Source organism: Procambarus clarkii, chromosome 64 (genome assembly GCF_040958095.1).
Source record: "Procambarus clarkii isolate CNS0578487 chromosome 64, FALCON_Pclarkii_2.0, whole genome shotgun sequence".
Taxonomy (NCBI): domain Eukaryota; kingdom Metazoa; phylum Arthropoda; class Malacostraca; order Decapoda; family Cambaridae; genus Procambarus; species Procambarus clarkii.
The window spans coordinates 3,682,499-3,697,812 of NC_091213.1; the positions used below are offsets into that span (position 1 = coordinate 3,682,499).

The 15,314-nt window shown below is 48.3% G+C and overlaps 1 protein-coding gene across 1 annotated transcript in view; it reads right to left on the reverse strand.

Annotated features, from left to right (window-relative positions):
- Positions 1–15,314, reverse strand: part of LOC123769042 (uncharacterized) — a 155,664-nt gene that overhangs the window by 61,232 nt on the left and 79,118 nt on the right. Inside the window, exon 2 of the mRNA XM_045759997.2 lies at positions 4,785–4,940. Coding sequence (XP_045615953.2) covers positions 4,785–4,940 — 156 coding nt within the window. The remainder of the gene's footprint in view (positions 1–4,784; positions 4,941–15,314) is intronic.

A 15,314-nucleotide genomic window follows, 5' to 3' on the forward strand; every position in this document is an offset into this window, starting at 1 on the left:
AAGAGGACGGGTTGGACAATGGGCTGGATAGTGAGGGGAGATCATGCGTAGCTTAGCGTTTCCTTGTTGTTGAATCTCTCGTTGGCTCTCGTTCCTGCCCGAAACGCTTTGCGTAATAGTGGCTTTAGGCATTGTATGTACTAGCTCTATTTATAAATCCATCAACTTTTGTATCTCACCTTGTATGTATGTACATTACCTGAATATATATTTGTATTTGAATGACTCTGGTTACATACTATGTCTGAAACCATCGATGTTTTCGTATGTATCTCTCTGTCTTAGTGTATCTCTGACGCTCTTTATCTCTGTCTCTTTCTCGGCCTCGTTCTCCGTGTCTCTCTCATATAAAAATAAAATTGTCTACCCCCTGACGTGTGGGTGGTTAGCAGTGGAAGAAGCGTGGCTGTGCGAAATATTTAAAATGGAATCTTTCCCTCATTTACGTTGAGAAAGAAGCAGGGCTTTAGAAAACTTTGAAGGTGCGGCAGGACTTTTTGTTTCATGGGGATTACAGGCAAGATATGAATAGCAGAAAATCTTTGTTAATTTTCCAGAGATCAGTGAATAATGGTGTATATTAAAGATTTTATTTATATTTAACTGCCCTTGGCACGCTGTTCCCTTTTGAATTCTGGCGACCCCGACCAGCCTATGTTCATCCCGTACCCCAGACCATTTTTCTTATAAATTTGGCCTCAAATTTATATATATATATATATATATATATATATATATATATATATATATATATATATATATATATATATATATATATATATATATATATGTATATATATATATATATATATATATATATATATATATATATATATATATATATATATATATATAATATGGTAAACAAGAGGTCCCAGGACAGTACTGGGGCACTCACAGCAGTCTCCTATTCAAATATAACTCCAAATAACCACGGCCTGATCCAACTAAAGATAACCCCACTCCACTACCATACACCTTGAGGTTATCTTGAGATTGTTATCTTGAGATGATTTCGGGGCTTTTAGTGTCCCCGCGGCCCAGTCCTCGACCAAGCCTCCACTCCCAGGAAGCAGCCCGTGACAGCTGACTAACACCCAGGTACCTATTTTACTGCTAGGTAACAGGGGCATAGGGTGAAAGAAACTCTGCCCATTGTTTTTCGCCGGCGCCTGGGATAGAACCCAGGACCACAGGATCACAAGTCCAATGTGCTGTCCGCTCGGCTCCACCTCTACCATTCTTTTAAATATTTTGCGAAGAATGATGCATATTGCAAATAATCCACGTTGATAAACTGTTGGGAGGAAGACAGTAGCACTGAGCCCATACCCTTAGACGCCCCAGACGCCCAAGACCTTGTACTAGCTTCGTCAGGCTATTGTGATTTCCTTGAGGATAATGCACTCCAAGCTTCAGAAAATTTGTTGCTGAATTCTAAATGACCAGAAGATGGAGCCACTGATGGTGTCTGTCACGTGTCATACAGACAGGAATGTCTGTCACGCGGCTAATGTAACATCACAGCTCTACCAGGCACCATTTTGCTTCCCAAAAATATTAAATAAAACTCAGATAAAACCTAACATGAACTTTATCATATAAACTGATTTATCCTGACGAAAATAAAATATTCCTTGATGGTGGGGTGAAGGTGAGTGTGGGTCTCACAGCGGGGCCCAGTAGCGTTATATTGATCTGCGAATATGATTAAATATGTATGCGTATGTATATATGTATACGTATATATATGTACATGTATGTATGAGTATGTGTACATGTATATATAACATTACTAATTTTGTAATTAGCGTCAAAAGATTGTTATTTGCTTAGCTAAACGAACTAGAGGGTTCAGTTCCTGAACCGATTATGTGCTTCTGTAATTCTTTACACCACCGCCCACGGGATGGGTATGGGGTGCATAATAAAAAAAAAAAACGCAGGAGGACACACCACAAAATGATATGCTCCAGAATTCTCTAATTCCGAGGGAGGTTTCCTCGTCCCACACGACCTCTGTTGGAAACTAGATGACCTGGCATGATTACTTATCCTAATCCTAGCTTTATTTCCCCATCCCCTAAGGGACCTTTCATAACGATGGCGTGACCCTTTATATAACCTTGTGAACTTTTCACAAGTTAGCACTCACATATTTTATTCATGATCACTTACACTTAAATAATGATCCTTATATAATTATATAATCCTTATATAATTGTTTATATAATATATTTATGAATTGTTTTAGTATTCAGCTCAGAGCAAAACACTCAGTTTAAACTTACATTAACAAACTATGGGGATTAAATCTAAGCCCCAAGACGAGTTACAAATGAGGGATGCAGGCGACGAGTCACAATAACGTGGCTAAAGTATGTTGACCAGACCACACACTTGAAGGTGAAGGGACGACGACCACGTTTCGGTCCGTCCTGGACCATTCAAGTCGATTGTGTGACACAATAGACTTGAGAATGGTCCAGGACGGACCGAAACGTCGTCGTCGTCCCTTCACTTTCTAGTGTGTGGTCTGGTCAACAAATGAGGGATATAATGAGACAACATCACCGTGACAAGGTAGAGGAGCAAGTGGATGTGTACACTGCAGGCACACCCCACAACTCACATTCTTCAAGATGGCTTAAAAAGCCAGTCGCCAATTGCAAGAATTGTTCTAAGTTAAAAGAACCCATGGAGCGTCGGAATGGAAACAACAGCAGAGGAGCAAAGTTGGAGAATGTGCAGCATAAATGAAGGACATTGTCTGGACATGAGGGACTGTGCCCACCTGCAACCCGTTCTCGCAAAATAACTACGTGCATAGGTAATATACTAAACATAATAGATACCCTTAAAAAGATTCATAGAAAACACCGACCTTACCTAACCTTGTTAGTATCTTAAGATAAGCATCTTATTGCTTCGTAATTACAATTATTACTTAACCTATACCTATTATAGGTTAGGTAATAATTGTAATTACGAAGCAATAAGATGCTTATCTTAACATACTAAGTAGGTTAGGTAAGGTCGGTGTTTTCTATGAAGCTTTTCAAGGGAAACTATTATGTTAAGTATGTCACCTATGCACATATTTAATAAGTCAATATTGACTTATTAAATTTGCGAGAACGGGTTGCCACCTAAGAGACAATATAAATATGAGTACTATAAACAATCCCCACATTATTTGAGTTTAAGAAAACAGTTTCTGCTAAATACAGATGCTGCTCTTAGAAGCTTCCCACACTCTGCACCTGCAATGTTAGGTAATTATCATAAGAAAACACTAACCATTATGACTATATAGTACTTGAGAGGGATATGCGGATGTGACGGCGCCATCTACGATCCAGCTGCCGAACTACAGGAGTTAACCCTCCCATTAATCGCAGTTCCCCATCTTCTAGTCTGGTGTGTTGGAAGGTGACCACCCACCAGGGACAGGCGATGGACGTCAGGGAAGGAGGGAGAGTGGAAGAGTACTTTGGTCGACCCGGAGGTGCTAGCCTGTGGGGCTAGTTGAGCGCTGAGGACTTCACTCTTGGAGGTGCTAGCCAGTGGGGCTAGTTGAGCGCTGAGGACTTCACTCTTGGAGGTGCTAGCCAGTGGGGCTAGTTGAGCGCTGAGGACTTCACTCTTGGAGGTGCTAGCCAGTGGGGCTAGTTGAGCGCTGAGGACTTCACTCCTGGAGGGGCTAGTTGAGCGCTGAGGACTTTACTCTTGGAGGTGCTAGCCAGTGGGACTAGTTGAGCACTGTGGACTTCACTCTTGGAGGTGCTAGCCTGTGGGGCTAGTTGACCGCTGAGGACTTCACTCTTGGAGGTGCTAGCCAGTGGGACTAGTTGAGCACTGTGGACTTCACTCTTGGAGGTGCTAGCCTGTGGGGCTAGTTGAGCGCTGAGGACTTCACTCTTGGAGGTGCTAGCCAGTGGGGCTAGTTGAGCGCTGAGGACTTCACTCCTGGAGGGGCTAGTTGAGCGCTGAGGACTTCACTCTTGGAGGTGCTAGCCTGTGGGGCTAGTTGACTGCTGAGGACTTCACTCTTGGAGGTGCTAGCCAGTGGGGCTAGTTGAGCGCTGAGGACTTCACTCTTGGAGGTGCTAGCCTGTGGGGCTAGTTGACCGCTGAGGACTTCACTCTTGGAGGTGCCAATACTGTCACTATGGCGGTGTGTCCACTCACAGGATGAGTGACGCTGCCCCATACTGTCACTATGGCGGTGTGTCCACTCACAGGATGAGTGACGCTGCCCAATACTGTCACTATGGCGGTGTGTCTACTCACAGGATGAGTGACGCTGCCCAATACTGTCACTATGGCGGTGTGTCCACTCACAGGATGAGTGACGCTGCCCAATACTGTCACTATGGCGGTGTGTCCACTCACAGGATGAGTGACGCTGCCCAATACTGTCACTATGGCGGTGTGTCCACTCACAGGATGAGTGGCGCTGCCCAATACTGTCACTATGGCGGTGTGTCCACTCACAGGATGAACGGCCCTACCAAAAAACGCGCTCTTCGGGTTAAAATTAAAATAAAATTAGTCAAGAATGACTTGGCTTCCCTATGACTTCACCAGCCCTGTGTGGATACAGCAACCAAACTTCAGGTACAGAAAAAGATACATACATTGTGATGCGAATTCAGAGAGCAAGCCAGAGTAAGGAGGCGGACAACCAACTGGTCCGCCATGACCCAAAACTTTCTCACTTTTCACACATTTCGTGTATGTGAGTTGATTTATTTACATATATGTAGTGTGTATTTACTTGCCTTCATCTTATCAACCCGTGCCCGGACCTCCCAGAGTCTGGGTACGGCGGCGTCCCAGCTCAGGGGCAGGGAGATGGGCACCAGGGCAGCCTTGGTGCCCATGCGGGGTATAGTGAAGGGCATCTTGTTGCTTCGTAGGTCCACGGCTACGTTCACCTGGGGAGGAGATGAGGCATTAGTTGGTGGTGGTGGTGGAGGCTAGTTACTAGTTCACCTGGGGTGGTGGTGGTGAAGGCTACTTACTAGTTCACCTGGTGTGGTGGTGAGTGTTGTGGTGGTGGAGGCTAGTTACTAGTTCACCTGGGGTGGTAGTGGTGGAGGCTAGTTACTAGTTCACCTGGGGTGGTGGTGGTGAAGGCTAGTTACTAGTTCACCTGGTGTGGTGGTGAGTGTTGTGGTAGTGGAGGCTAGTTACTAGTTCACCTGGGGTGATGGTGGTGGAGGCTAGTTACTAGTTCACCTGGGGTGGTGGTGGTGAAGGCTAGTTACTAGTTCACCTGGATTGGTGGTGAGTGTTGTGGTGGTGGAGGCTAGTTACTAGTTCACCTGGGGTGGTGGTGGTGGAGGCTAGTTACTAGTTCACCTGGGGTGGTGGTGGTGAAGGCTAGTTACTAGTTCACCTGGTGTGGTGGTGAGTGTTGTGGTGGTGGTGGAGGCTAGTTACTAGTTCACCTGGGGTGGTGGTGGTGGAGGCTAGTTACTAGTTCACCTGGGGTGGTGGTGGTGAAGGCTAGTTACTAGTTCACCTGGATAGGTGGTGAGTGTTGTGGTGGTGGAGGCTAGTTACTAGTTCACCTGGGGTGGTGGTGGTGGAGGCTAGTTACTAGTTCACCTGGGGTGGTGGTGGTGAAGGCTAGTTACTAGTTCACCTGGTGTGGTGGTGAGTGTTGTGGTAGTGGAGGCTAGTTACTAGTTCACCTGGGGTGGTGGTGGTGGAGGCTAGTTACTAGTTCACCTGGGGTGGTGGTGGTGAGTGTTGGTGGTGGTGGTGGAGGCTAGTTACTAGTTCACCTGGTGAGGAGCTGAGTGGTATATTCATGCTCACATAATAGTAATGTATATCTAATAAACAGTATTTATACATTATATATAAAATATTGTCCTATTCTGCAATATTTAATTTTTTTCGCAGGGATATTCCTGCGCGGGCCCTAAGCCTCTGGCTGGGCCACTGGGCGGGCCCTAAGCCTCTGGCTGGGCCACTGGGCGGGCCCTAAGCCTCTGGCTGGCCCACTGGGCGGGCCCTAAGCCTCTGGCTGGGCCACTGGGCGGGCCCTAAGCCTCTGGCTGGCCCACTGGGCGGGCCCTAAGCCTCTGGCTGGCCCACTGGGCGGGCCCTAAGCCTCTGGCTGGCCCACTGGGCGGGCCCTAAGCCTCTGGCTGGCCCACTGGGCGGGCCCTAAGCCTCTGGCTGGCCCACTGGGCGGGCCCTAAGCCTCTGGCTGGCCCACTGGGCGGGCCCTAAGCTTCTGGCTGGCCCACTGGGCGGGCCCTAAGCCTCTGGCTAGCCCACTGGGTGGGCCCTAAGCCTCTGGCTAGCCCACTGGGTGGGCCCTAAGCCTCTGGCTGGCCCACTGGGCGGGCCCTAAGCCTCTGGCTGGCCCACTGGGCGGGCCCTAAGTCTCTGGCTGGCCCACTAAGTTTTACTTGTTTCTTGTTTCTGTTTTAAGTATGAGTATTTATGACTCGTATGTTGGGTTTAGTAAGAGTTTTCCCTTATGTTTTCAACAACAACTTCTGCTCTGATGAATATCTGTTTAAAAATAGACATTAAATGCAAAATAATTTATAATAATATTTGCAAAACAGGTACAATGGGCATATTTTACGATTACCTGCAGGTAGAATATTTGTGCAATAGTTCACTATGTTCACTCATTTATGAGTGAGAAAGTGTTGATATTTGCTTACCTAAATAAGTAGGTAAGGAGGTTGGACGGGAACATACTCACCTTGTTGTGCTTGCGGGGGTTGAGCTCTGGCTCTTTGGTCCCGCCTCTCAACTGTCAATCAACTGGTGTACAGGTTCCTGAGCCTACTGGGCTCTATCATATCTACACTTGAAACTGTGTATGGAGTCAGCCTCCACCACATCACTGCCTAATGCATTCCACCCGTTAACTACTCTGACACTGAAAAAGATCTTTCCAACATATCTGTGGCTCATTTGGGTACTCAGTCTCCACCTGTGTCCCCTTGTTCGTATCCCACCCGTGTTAAACAGTTTATCTTTATCTACCCTGTATAAGGACAAATGTTTTCTCACCAAGTGTTGGATATGACAGAAATATAAAGAAATAATTTATATCATAAACTTGTACGTGAATCTTGGCATATAAGTAATAAAGGTTACAGACAGGACTCAGGGATAACAGGGAGGAAAGTGAGAGTGAATGCATATACACGAAAAACTTACCTATGCCAAAACTTGCTAAATGAACATGGTACGGAGAATGGACCATTCTCAATCGACTTGAGAATGGTCCAGGACGGACCGAAACGTCGTCGTCCCGTCAACTTCTAGTGTGTGGTCTGGTCAACATGATACGGAGCTACACACAGAAATCACAATAGCGTGATGCATCAAATGAACAAATCCACAAGGGCCGTGATAAGGGTTCGAACCTCGTGAAAGCTCTCGTAAGACGGACAGGATTAGTAAGGGTAATGTGGCAGTGAGAGGGATACTATCCCTTGTGTATCCTTGAGCGATACACGAGAGCCGTGATGAGGTTCGAACCCTCATCACGACCATTGTGGATTTGCTCATGAAACGGAGGTTTTCTATGGCGACTGAACATTCTTGAAGGTAATTTAAGCAAGGCTACGCGTCGGTGTGTTCAGTTAAGATGGAAAGGCTAAACCATTTTTTAGTAACATATTATGGTGGAAGAGCTGACATGTGTGTATGTGTTCTCCGGGAAGAATGACAGCTGTTGGTGGACCACTAAACTTTCCTTTCTTTAGCCAGAAAAGGAGAGGACAAGCCCAGCCTCGGACACTACAGTTGGGTTGTGCAAGATGAATAAAAACGATCATGCAGCTAATACCAATTTTCCCAGTAAAATAACATACACATGTAATAAGGTGGGAGGTTTGGCGGGCGAATAACCATCATTGAAAAATAATATTACCATCGATTACTTACCCCCCCTCTCTCTCTCTCTCTCTCTCTCTCTCTCTCTCTCTCTCTCTCTCTCTCTCTCTCTCTCTCTCTCTCTCTCTGTCTCTCTCTCTCTCTCTCTCTGTCTCTCTCTCTCTCTCTCTCTCTGTCTCTCTCTCTCTCTCTCTCTCTCTCTCTCTCGTTGCCGCTAGATGCGCTTACTGTACGAAACATTGCCGCTACATGCACTAACTGTACGAAACATTGCCGCTACATGCGCTTACTGTACGAAACATTGCCGCTACATGCACTAACTGTACGAAACATTGCCGCTACATGCGCTTACTGTACGAAACATTGCCGCTACATGCTCTTACTGTACGAAACATTGCCGCTACATGCGCTTAATGTACGAAACATTGCCGCTACATGCGCTTAATGTATGAAACATTGCCGCTACATGCGCTTAATGTATGAAACATTGCCGCTACATGTGCTTAATGTACGAAACATTGCCGCTACATGCGCTTAATGTACGAAACATTGCCGCTACATGCGCTTAATGTATGAAACATTGCCGCTACATGCGCTTAATGTATGAAACGTTGCCGCTACATGCGCTTAATGTACGAAACATTGCCGCTACATGCGCTTAATGTATGAAACGTTGCCGCTACATGCGCTTAATGTACGAAACATTGCCGCTACATGCGCTTAATGTACGAAACATTGCCGCTACATGTGCTTAATGTACGAAACATTGCCGCTACATGCGCTTAATGTACGAAACATTGCCGCTACATGCGCTTAATGTATGAAACATTGCCGCTGCATGCGCTTAATGTATGAAACGTTGCCGCTACATGCGCTTAATGTATGAAACGTTGCCGCTACATGCGCTTAATGTACGAAACATTGCCGCTACATGCGCTTAATGTATGAAACGTTGCCGCTACATGCGCTTAATGTACGAAACATTGCCGCTACATGCACTTAATGTACGAAACATTGCCGCTACATGCGCTTAATGTACGAAACATTGCCGCTACATGCGCTTAATGTATGAAACATTGCCGCTACATGCGCTTAATGTACGAAACATTGCCGCTACATGCGCTTAATGTATGAAACATTGCCGCTACATGCGCTTAATGTATGAAACATTGCCGCTACATGCGCTTAATGTATGAAACATTGCCGCTACATGCGCTTAATGTATGAAACATTGCCGCTACATGCGCTTAATGTATGAAACATTGCCGCTACATGCGCTTAATGTAGGAAACATTGCCGCTACATGCGCTTAATGTACGAAACATTGCCGCTACATGCGCTTAATGTATGAAACATTGCCGCTACATGCGCTTAATGTATGAAACATTGCCGCTACATGCGCTTAATGTATGAAACATTGCCGCTACATGCGCTTAATGTACGAAACATTGCCGCTACATGCGCTTAATGTATGAAACGTTGCCGCTAGATGCCCTTATTGCATGAAACGTTGCCGCTAGATGCCCTTATTGCATGAAACGTTGCCGCTAGATGCCCTTATTGCATGAAACGTTGCCGCTAGATGCCCTTATTGCATGAAACGTTGCCGCTAGATGCCCTTATTGCATGAAACGTTGCCGCTAGATGCCCTTATTAGTGAAATGTTGACAAAACATGGATAATAATGTATGGATACGAAGAGAGGTTAGGTGAGGGAACATAGCTTTATTAGGAAGGAAATAAGAGAATAACAGCAGTACAGTAGAGAAGATGGACGAGACATATATGGATGACCTATAACACAAGGAGATAGACACACTATACCGTGATAACATGATGGAAGGCAAGGGAATTTTCAGGAGAAAGCGTCATTGATGATGATGAAGATTAAGCCACCCAAAAGGTGGCACGGGCATGAATAGCCCGTAAGTGGTGGCCCTTTTGAGCCATTACCAGTATCAAGAGCTGATACTGGAGATCTGTGGAGGTGCGACTGCACCCTGTGTGACGGGAGATGTCTCCCGTGAGAAAGCGTCAAACCATTACGACTATATATAGCATTGGGAAGGGGTCAGGATAAGGATTTGGGATGGGACGGTGGTAAAAGAATGGTGCCCAATCACTTGGACGGTCGGGGATTGAACACAGACCTGCATGAAGTGAGACCGTCGCTCTACTGTCCAGGCCAAGTGGTTTGATAAGATGAAGGAGAGGCTAACCTGTTCATTACATCACACTTTTAAAGATCTTAGACACAATGGCCTAGGATGACTGAATCCCACTTCGCGAGGTGAGGTTCCGTCTCTTAATGTATGGGAAATAAATTCTCTAAGAATTTAGTTTAAACCCGGCTGATGAAGCAAAAGGTTTAGGGGGATTGCAGTGACTGACGTGGCAAAGCAATAACCTAAAAGGTGGAAATCTTGCAAGGAAATAAACCTATGATACAGTCTGATACTGGAAATAACAGCTCCATCTGTGGGAAATACTTCTGAAAGGATATACAAGATCTAGATGTTGGAAATCTTGCAACGAAATGAACCTTTGATGACTCAAGATTGATTTTTGAAAATATTAAAATCTTGTGCTCCGGAGGCTGACCCAAGCCGGCCGGAGGCTGACCCAAGCCGGCCGGAGGCTGACCCAAGCCGGCCGGAGGCTGACCTAAGCCGGCCGGAGGCTGACCCAAGCCGGCCGGAGGCTGACCCAAGCCGGCCGGAGGCTGACCCAAGCCGGCCGGAGGCTGACCCAAGCCGGCCGGAGGCTGACCCAAGCCGGCCGGAGGCTGACCCAAGCCGGCCGGAGGCTGACCCAAGCCGGCCGGAGGCTGACCCAAGCCGGCCGGAGGCTGACCCAAGCCGGCCGGAGGCTGACCTAAGCCATCCATAAGACGGGAAGATCTTGGACCATACTGTCAATACAAACCCCATATAAGGTAGAGCTGACTCCCATAGCTAATAGATTAGTTAACAACAGTCCCTAATCCAAGCTATAGTAATTCCTGTATGATGCAGAGCTTCAAGCTAGAATTTCCCCCAGACTTAGCTACACCCTCGCCACACCAACATAGATGTCACTCAGTCTCATCTTTGGCTTGCTTAGAATCTTGCTGATCTACCCAAAGATCTACCTAAATCTACCCAAAGATCTGATCTTGAGTGTGGACTGACCGACTCCCAAGTTGGAAAAGGTTCGACTGAGCATTACTGCTCAGGATCACTGGTCTGGGGGAGGGAGGGGGGGGGGGGGGGAGCCAGGGGCCAGATTCACGAAGCAGTTATGCAAGTACTTACGAACGTGTACATCTTTCCTCAACCTTTGACGGCTTTGGTTACATTTATTAAACAGTTTACAAGCATGAAAACTTGCCAATCAACAGTTGTTATTGTTATAAACAGCCTCCTGGTGCTTCGGAGCTCATTAACTGTTTAATAATTGTAAACAAAGCCGCCAAAGATTGAGAAAAGATGTACAGGTTCGTAAGTGCTTGCGTAACTTCTTTGTGAATCCGGCCCCTGCCCTGGAAACACAAACCGAAACTGTCTCTATTTTCCGCCTGTTACAACTTGTAATAAAGTTGTTACATCTTGGCTTAACGTGTTTATGACGTATTAGAACGTTGTTACAACTTGCTATATTGGTTGTTATAACTGGTTAGGAGGTGTTAAAACTTGTTCGAACGTTGTACCAACGTCGTAGATTCGGTGTGTGTTTGGCGGGTGGGGTGTTAAGGGGGGCGTGAGGGTGCGTGATGGTGAGTACTGATGAGTCTCACTATACAATAACCCCCCCTGGAGGAGGTCAGCTGTAACACCCCAGTCATAACACTTAGCAATTATAGTGTTGCTTACACTATAATTGGTGTACGCTTACTGCTTACTCAGCAGCGCTACAGTGCCAACCATTACAGTCAGTAGAGCTACAGTGCCAACCATTACAGTCAGTAGAGCTACAGTGCCAACCATTACAGTCAGTAGAGCTACAGTGCCAACCCCTACAGTCAGTAGAGCTACAGTGCCAACCATTACAGTCAGTAGAGCTACAGTGCCAACCATTACAGTCAGTAGAGCTACAGTGCCAACCATTACAGTCAGTAGAGCTACAGTGCCAACCATTACAGTCAGCAGCGCTACAGTGCCAACCATTACAGTCAGTAGAGCTACAGTGCCAACCATTACAGTCAGTAGAGCTACAGTGCCAACCATTACAGTCAGTAGAGCTACAGTGCCAACCATTACAGTCAGTAGAGCTACAGTGCCAACCATTACAGTCAGTAGAGCTACAGTGCCAACCATTACAGTCAGTAGAGCTACAGTGCCAACCCCTACAGTCAGTAGAGCTACAGTGCCAACCATTACAGTCAGTAGAGCTACAGTGCCAACCCCTACAGTCAGTAGAGCTAGAGTGCCAACCCCTACAGTCAGTAGAGCTACAGTGCCAACCATTACAGTCAGTAGAGCTACAGTGCCAACCATTACAGTCAGCAGAGCAACAGTGCCAACCCCTGCAGTCAGTAGAGCTACAGTGCCAACCCAAACAGTCAGCAGAGCTACAGGGCTACAGCAGAGCTACAGAGCTACAGCAGAGAAATTACAGTCAGCAAAACAACATTAGAATGGTTGGAACTGTATCAAGAGAAGAATATACTCTGTGAGTATGAGAGCATACTCTGGGAGTATGAGAGCATACTCTGAGAGTATGAGAGCATACTCTGGGAGTATGGCCAAAGTAAGGAGGATTATGAACCTCCTTAAACAAAGCTGAGGTAGGAACCCGCGCACAGTTTATGTAGGAATCTGGCAGCGGTGTTACTGGAGGCGTGTGGCAGCGGTGTTACTGGAGGCGTCTGGCAGCGGTGTTACTGGAGGCGTCTGGCAGCGGTGTTACTGGAGGCATCTGGCAGCGGTGTTACTGGAGGCGTCTGGCAGCGGTGTTACTGGAGGCGTCTGGCAGCGGTGTTACTGGAGGCATCTGGCAGCGGTGTTACTGGAGGCGTCTGGCAGCGGTGTTACTGGAGGCGTCTGGCAGCGGCATCACTGGAGGCGTCTGGCAGCTGTGTTACTGGAGGCATCTGGCAGCGGCATCACTGGAGGCGTCTGGCAGCTGTGTTACTGGAGGCATCTGGCAGCGGCATCACTGGAGGCGTCTGGCAGCTGTGTTACTGGAGGCACCTGGCAGCGGCATCACTGGAGGCGTCTGGCAGCTGTGTTACTGGAGGCATCTGGCAGCGGCATCACTGGAGGCGTCTGGCAGCTGTGTTACTGGAGGCATCTGGCAGCGGCATCACTGGAGGCGTCTGGCAGCGTCGTCACTGGAGGCATCTGGCAGCGGCATCACTGGAGGCGTCTGGCAGCTGTGTTACTGGAGGCATCTGGCAGCGGCATCACTGGAGGCGTCTGGCAGCGTCGTCACTGGAGGCATCTGGCAGCGGCGTCACTGGAGGCGTGTGGCAGCGGCGTCAGGGACGACGCGGGAGAGGCTGAGGCCGTCTCTGCCGCAGATATATATACGTGATGCCTGGGGGGGGGGGGAGGCCCGCTCGTATTTTTGGTGTTCGTTAAGCAAGGCGCTCAAGATGGAGGAGGCTGGTGCAGAGAGGAGGATGGTGCACCACGCATAACAAGTAGGGAGAGGCAGGGTGCAGAGAGGGAGAGCAACGGCAGGGAGAGGGAGAGTGACGGCAGGGACATGAGATTACTCTAGCTGGCTTACTCTAGCTGGGAGCTAGAGTAAGCCAGCCACCAGTGGTGGGTGAAGGGCAGCTGGGAGCTAGAGTAAGCCAGCCACCAGTGGTAGGTGAAGGGAAGCTGGGAGCTAGAGTAAGCCAGCCACCAGTGGTAGGTGAAGGGAAGCTGGGAGCTAGAGTAAGCCAGCCACCAGTGGTAGGTGAAGGGCAGCTGGGAGCTGGAGTAAGCCAGCCATCAGTGGTGGGTGGCTTACTCCAGCTCCCATATATCAGCACCATATATCACGGTTCTGGAGCACAATATGTCAAAGATGGGCAGCGTCACTCATCCTGTGAGTGGACACACCGCCATAGTGACAGTATTGGGCAGCGTCACTCATCCTGTGAGTGGACACACCGCCATAGTGACAGTATTGGGCAGCGTCACTCATCCTGTGAGTGGACACAACGCCATAGTGACAGTATTGGGCAGCGCCACTCATCCTGTGAGTGGACACACCGCCATAGTGACAGTATTGGGCAGCGCCACTCATCCTGTGAGTGGACACACCGCCATAGTGACAGTATTGGGCAGCGTCACTCATCCTGTGAGTGGACACACCGCCATAGTGACAGTATTGGGCAGCGTCACTCATCCTGTGAGTGGACACACCGCCATAGTGACAGTATTGGGCAGCGCCACTCATCCTGTGAGTGGACACACCGCCATAGTGACAGTATTGGGCAGCGCCACTCATCCTGTGAGTGGACACACCGCCATAGTGACAGTATTGGGCAGCGTCACTCATCCTGTGAGTGGACACACCGCCATAGTGACAGTATTGGGCAGCACCACTCATCCTGTGAGTGGACACACCGCCATAGTGACAGTATTGGGCAGCGCCACTCATCCTGTGAGTGGACACACCGCCATAGTGACAGTATTGGGCAGCGTCAATCATCCTGTGAGTGGACACACCGCCATAGTGACAGTATTGGGCAGCACCACTCATCCTGTGAGTGGACACACCGCCATAGTGACAGTATTGGGCAGCACCACTCATCCTGTGAGTGGACACACCGCCATAGTGACAGTATTGGGCAGCGCCACTCATCCTGTGAGTGGACACATCGCCATAGTGACAGTATTGGGCAGCGCCACTCATCCTGTGAGTGGACACATCGCCATAGTGACAGTATTGGGCAGCGCCACTCATACTGTGAGTGGACACACCGCCATAGTGACAGTATTGGGCAGCGCCACTCATTCTGTGAGTGGACACGCCGCCATAGTGACAGTATTGGGCAGCGCCACTCATCCTATGAGTGGACACACCGCCATAGTGACATTATTGGGCAGCGCCACTCATCCTGTGAGTGGACACGCCGCCATAGTGACAGTATTGGGCAGCGCCGCTCATCCTGTGAGTGGACACACCGCCATAGTGACAGTATTGGGCAGCGCCACTCATCCTATGAGTGGACACACCGCCATAGTGACAGTATTGGGCAGCACCACTCTTCCTGTGAGTGGACACACCACCATAGTGACAGTATTGGGCAGCGTCACTCATCCTGTGAGTGGACACACCACCATAGTGACAGTATTGGGCAGCGTCACTCATCCTATGAGTGGACACACCGCCATAGTGACAGTATTGGGCAGCGTCACTCATCCTATGAGTGGACACACCGCCATAGTGACAGTATTGGGCAGCGCCACTCATCCTGTGAGTGGACACACCGCCATAGTGACAGTATTGGGCAG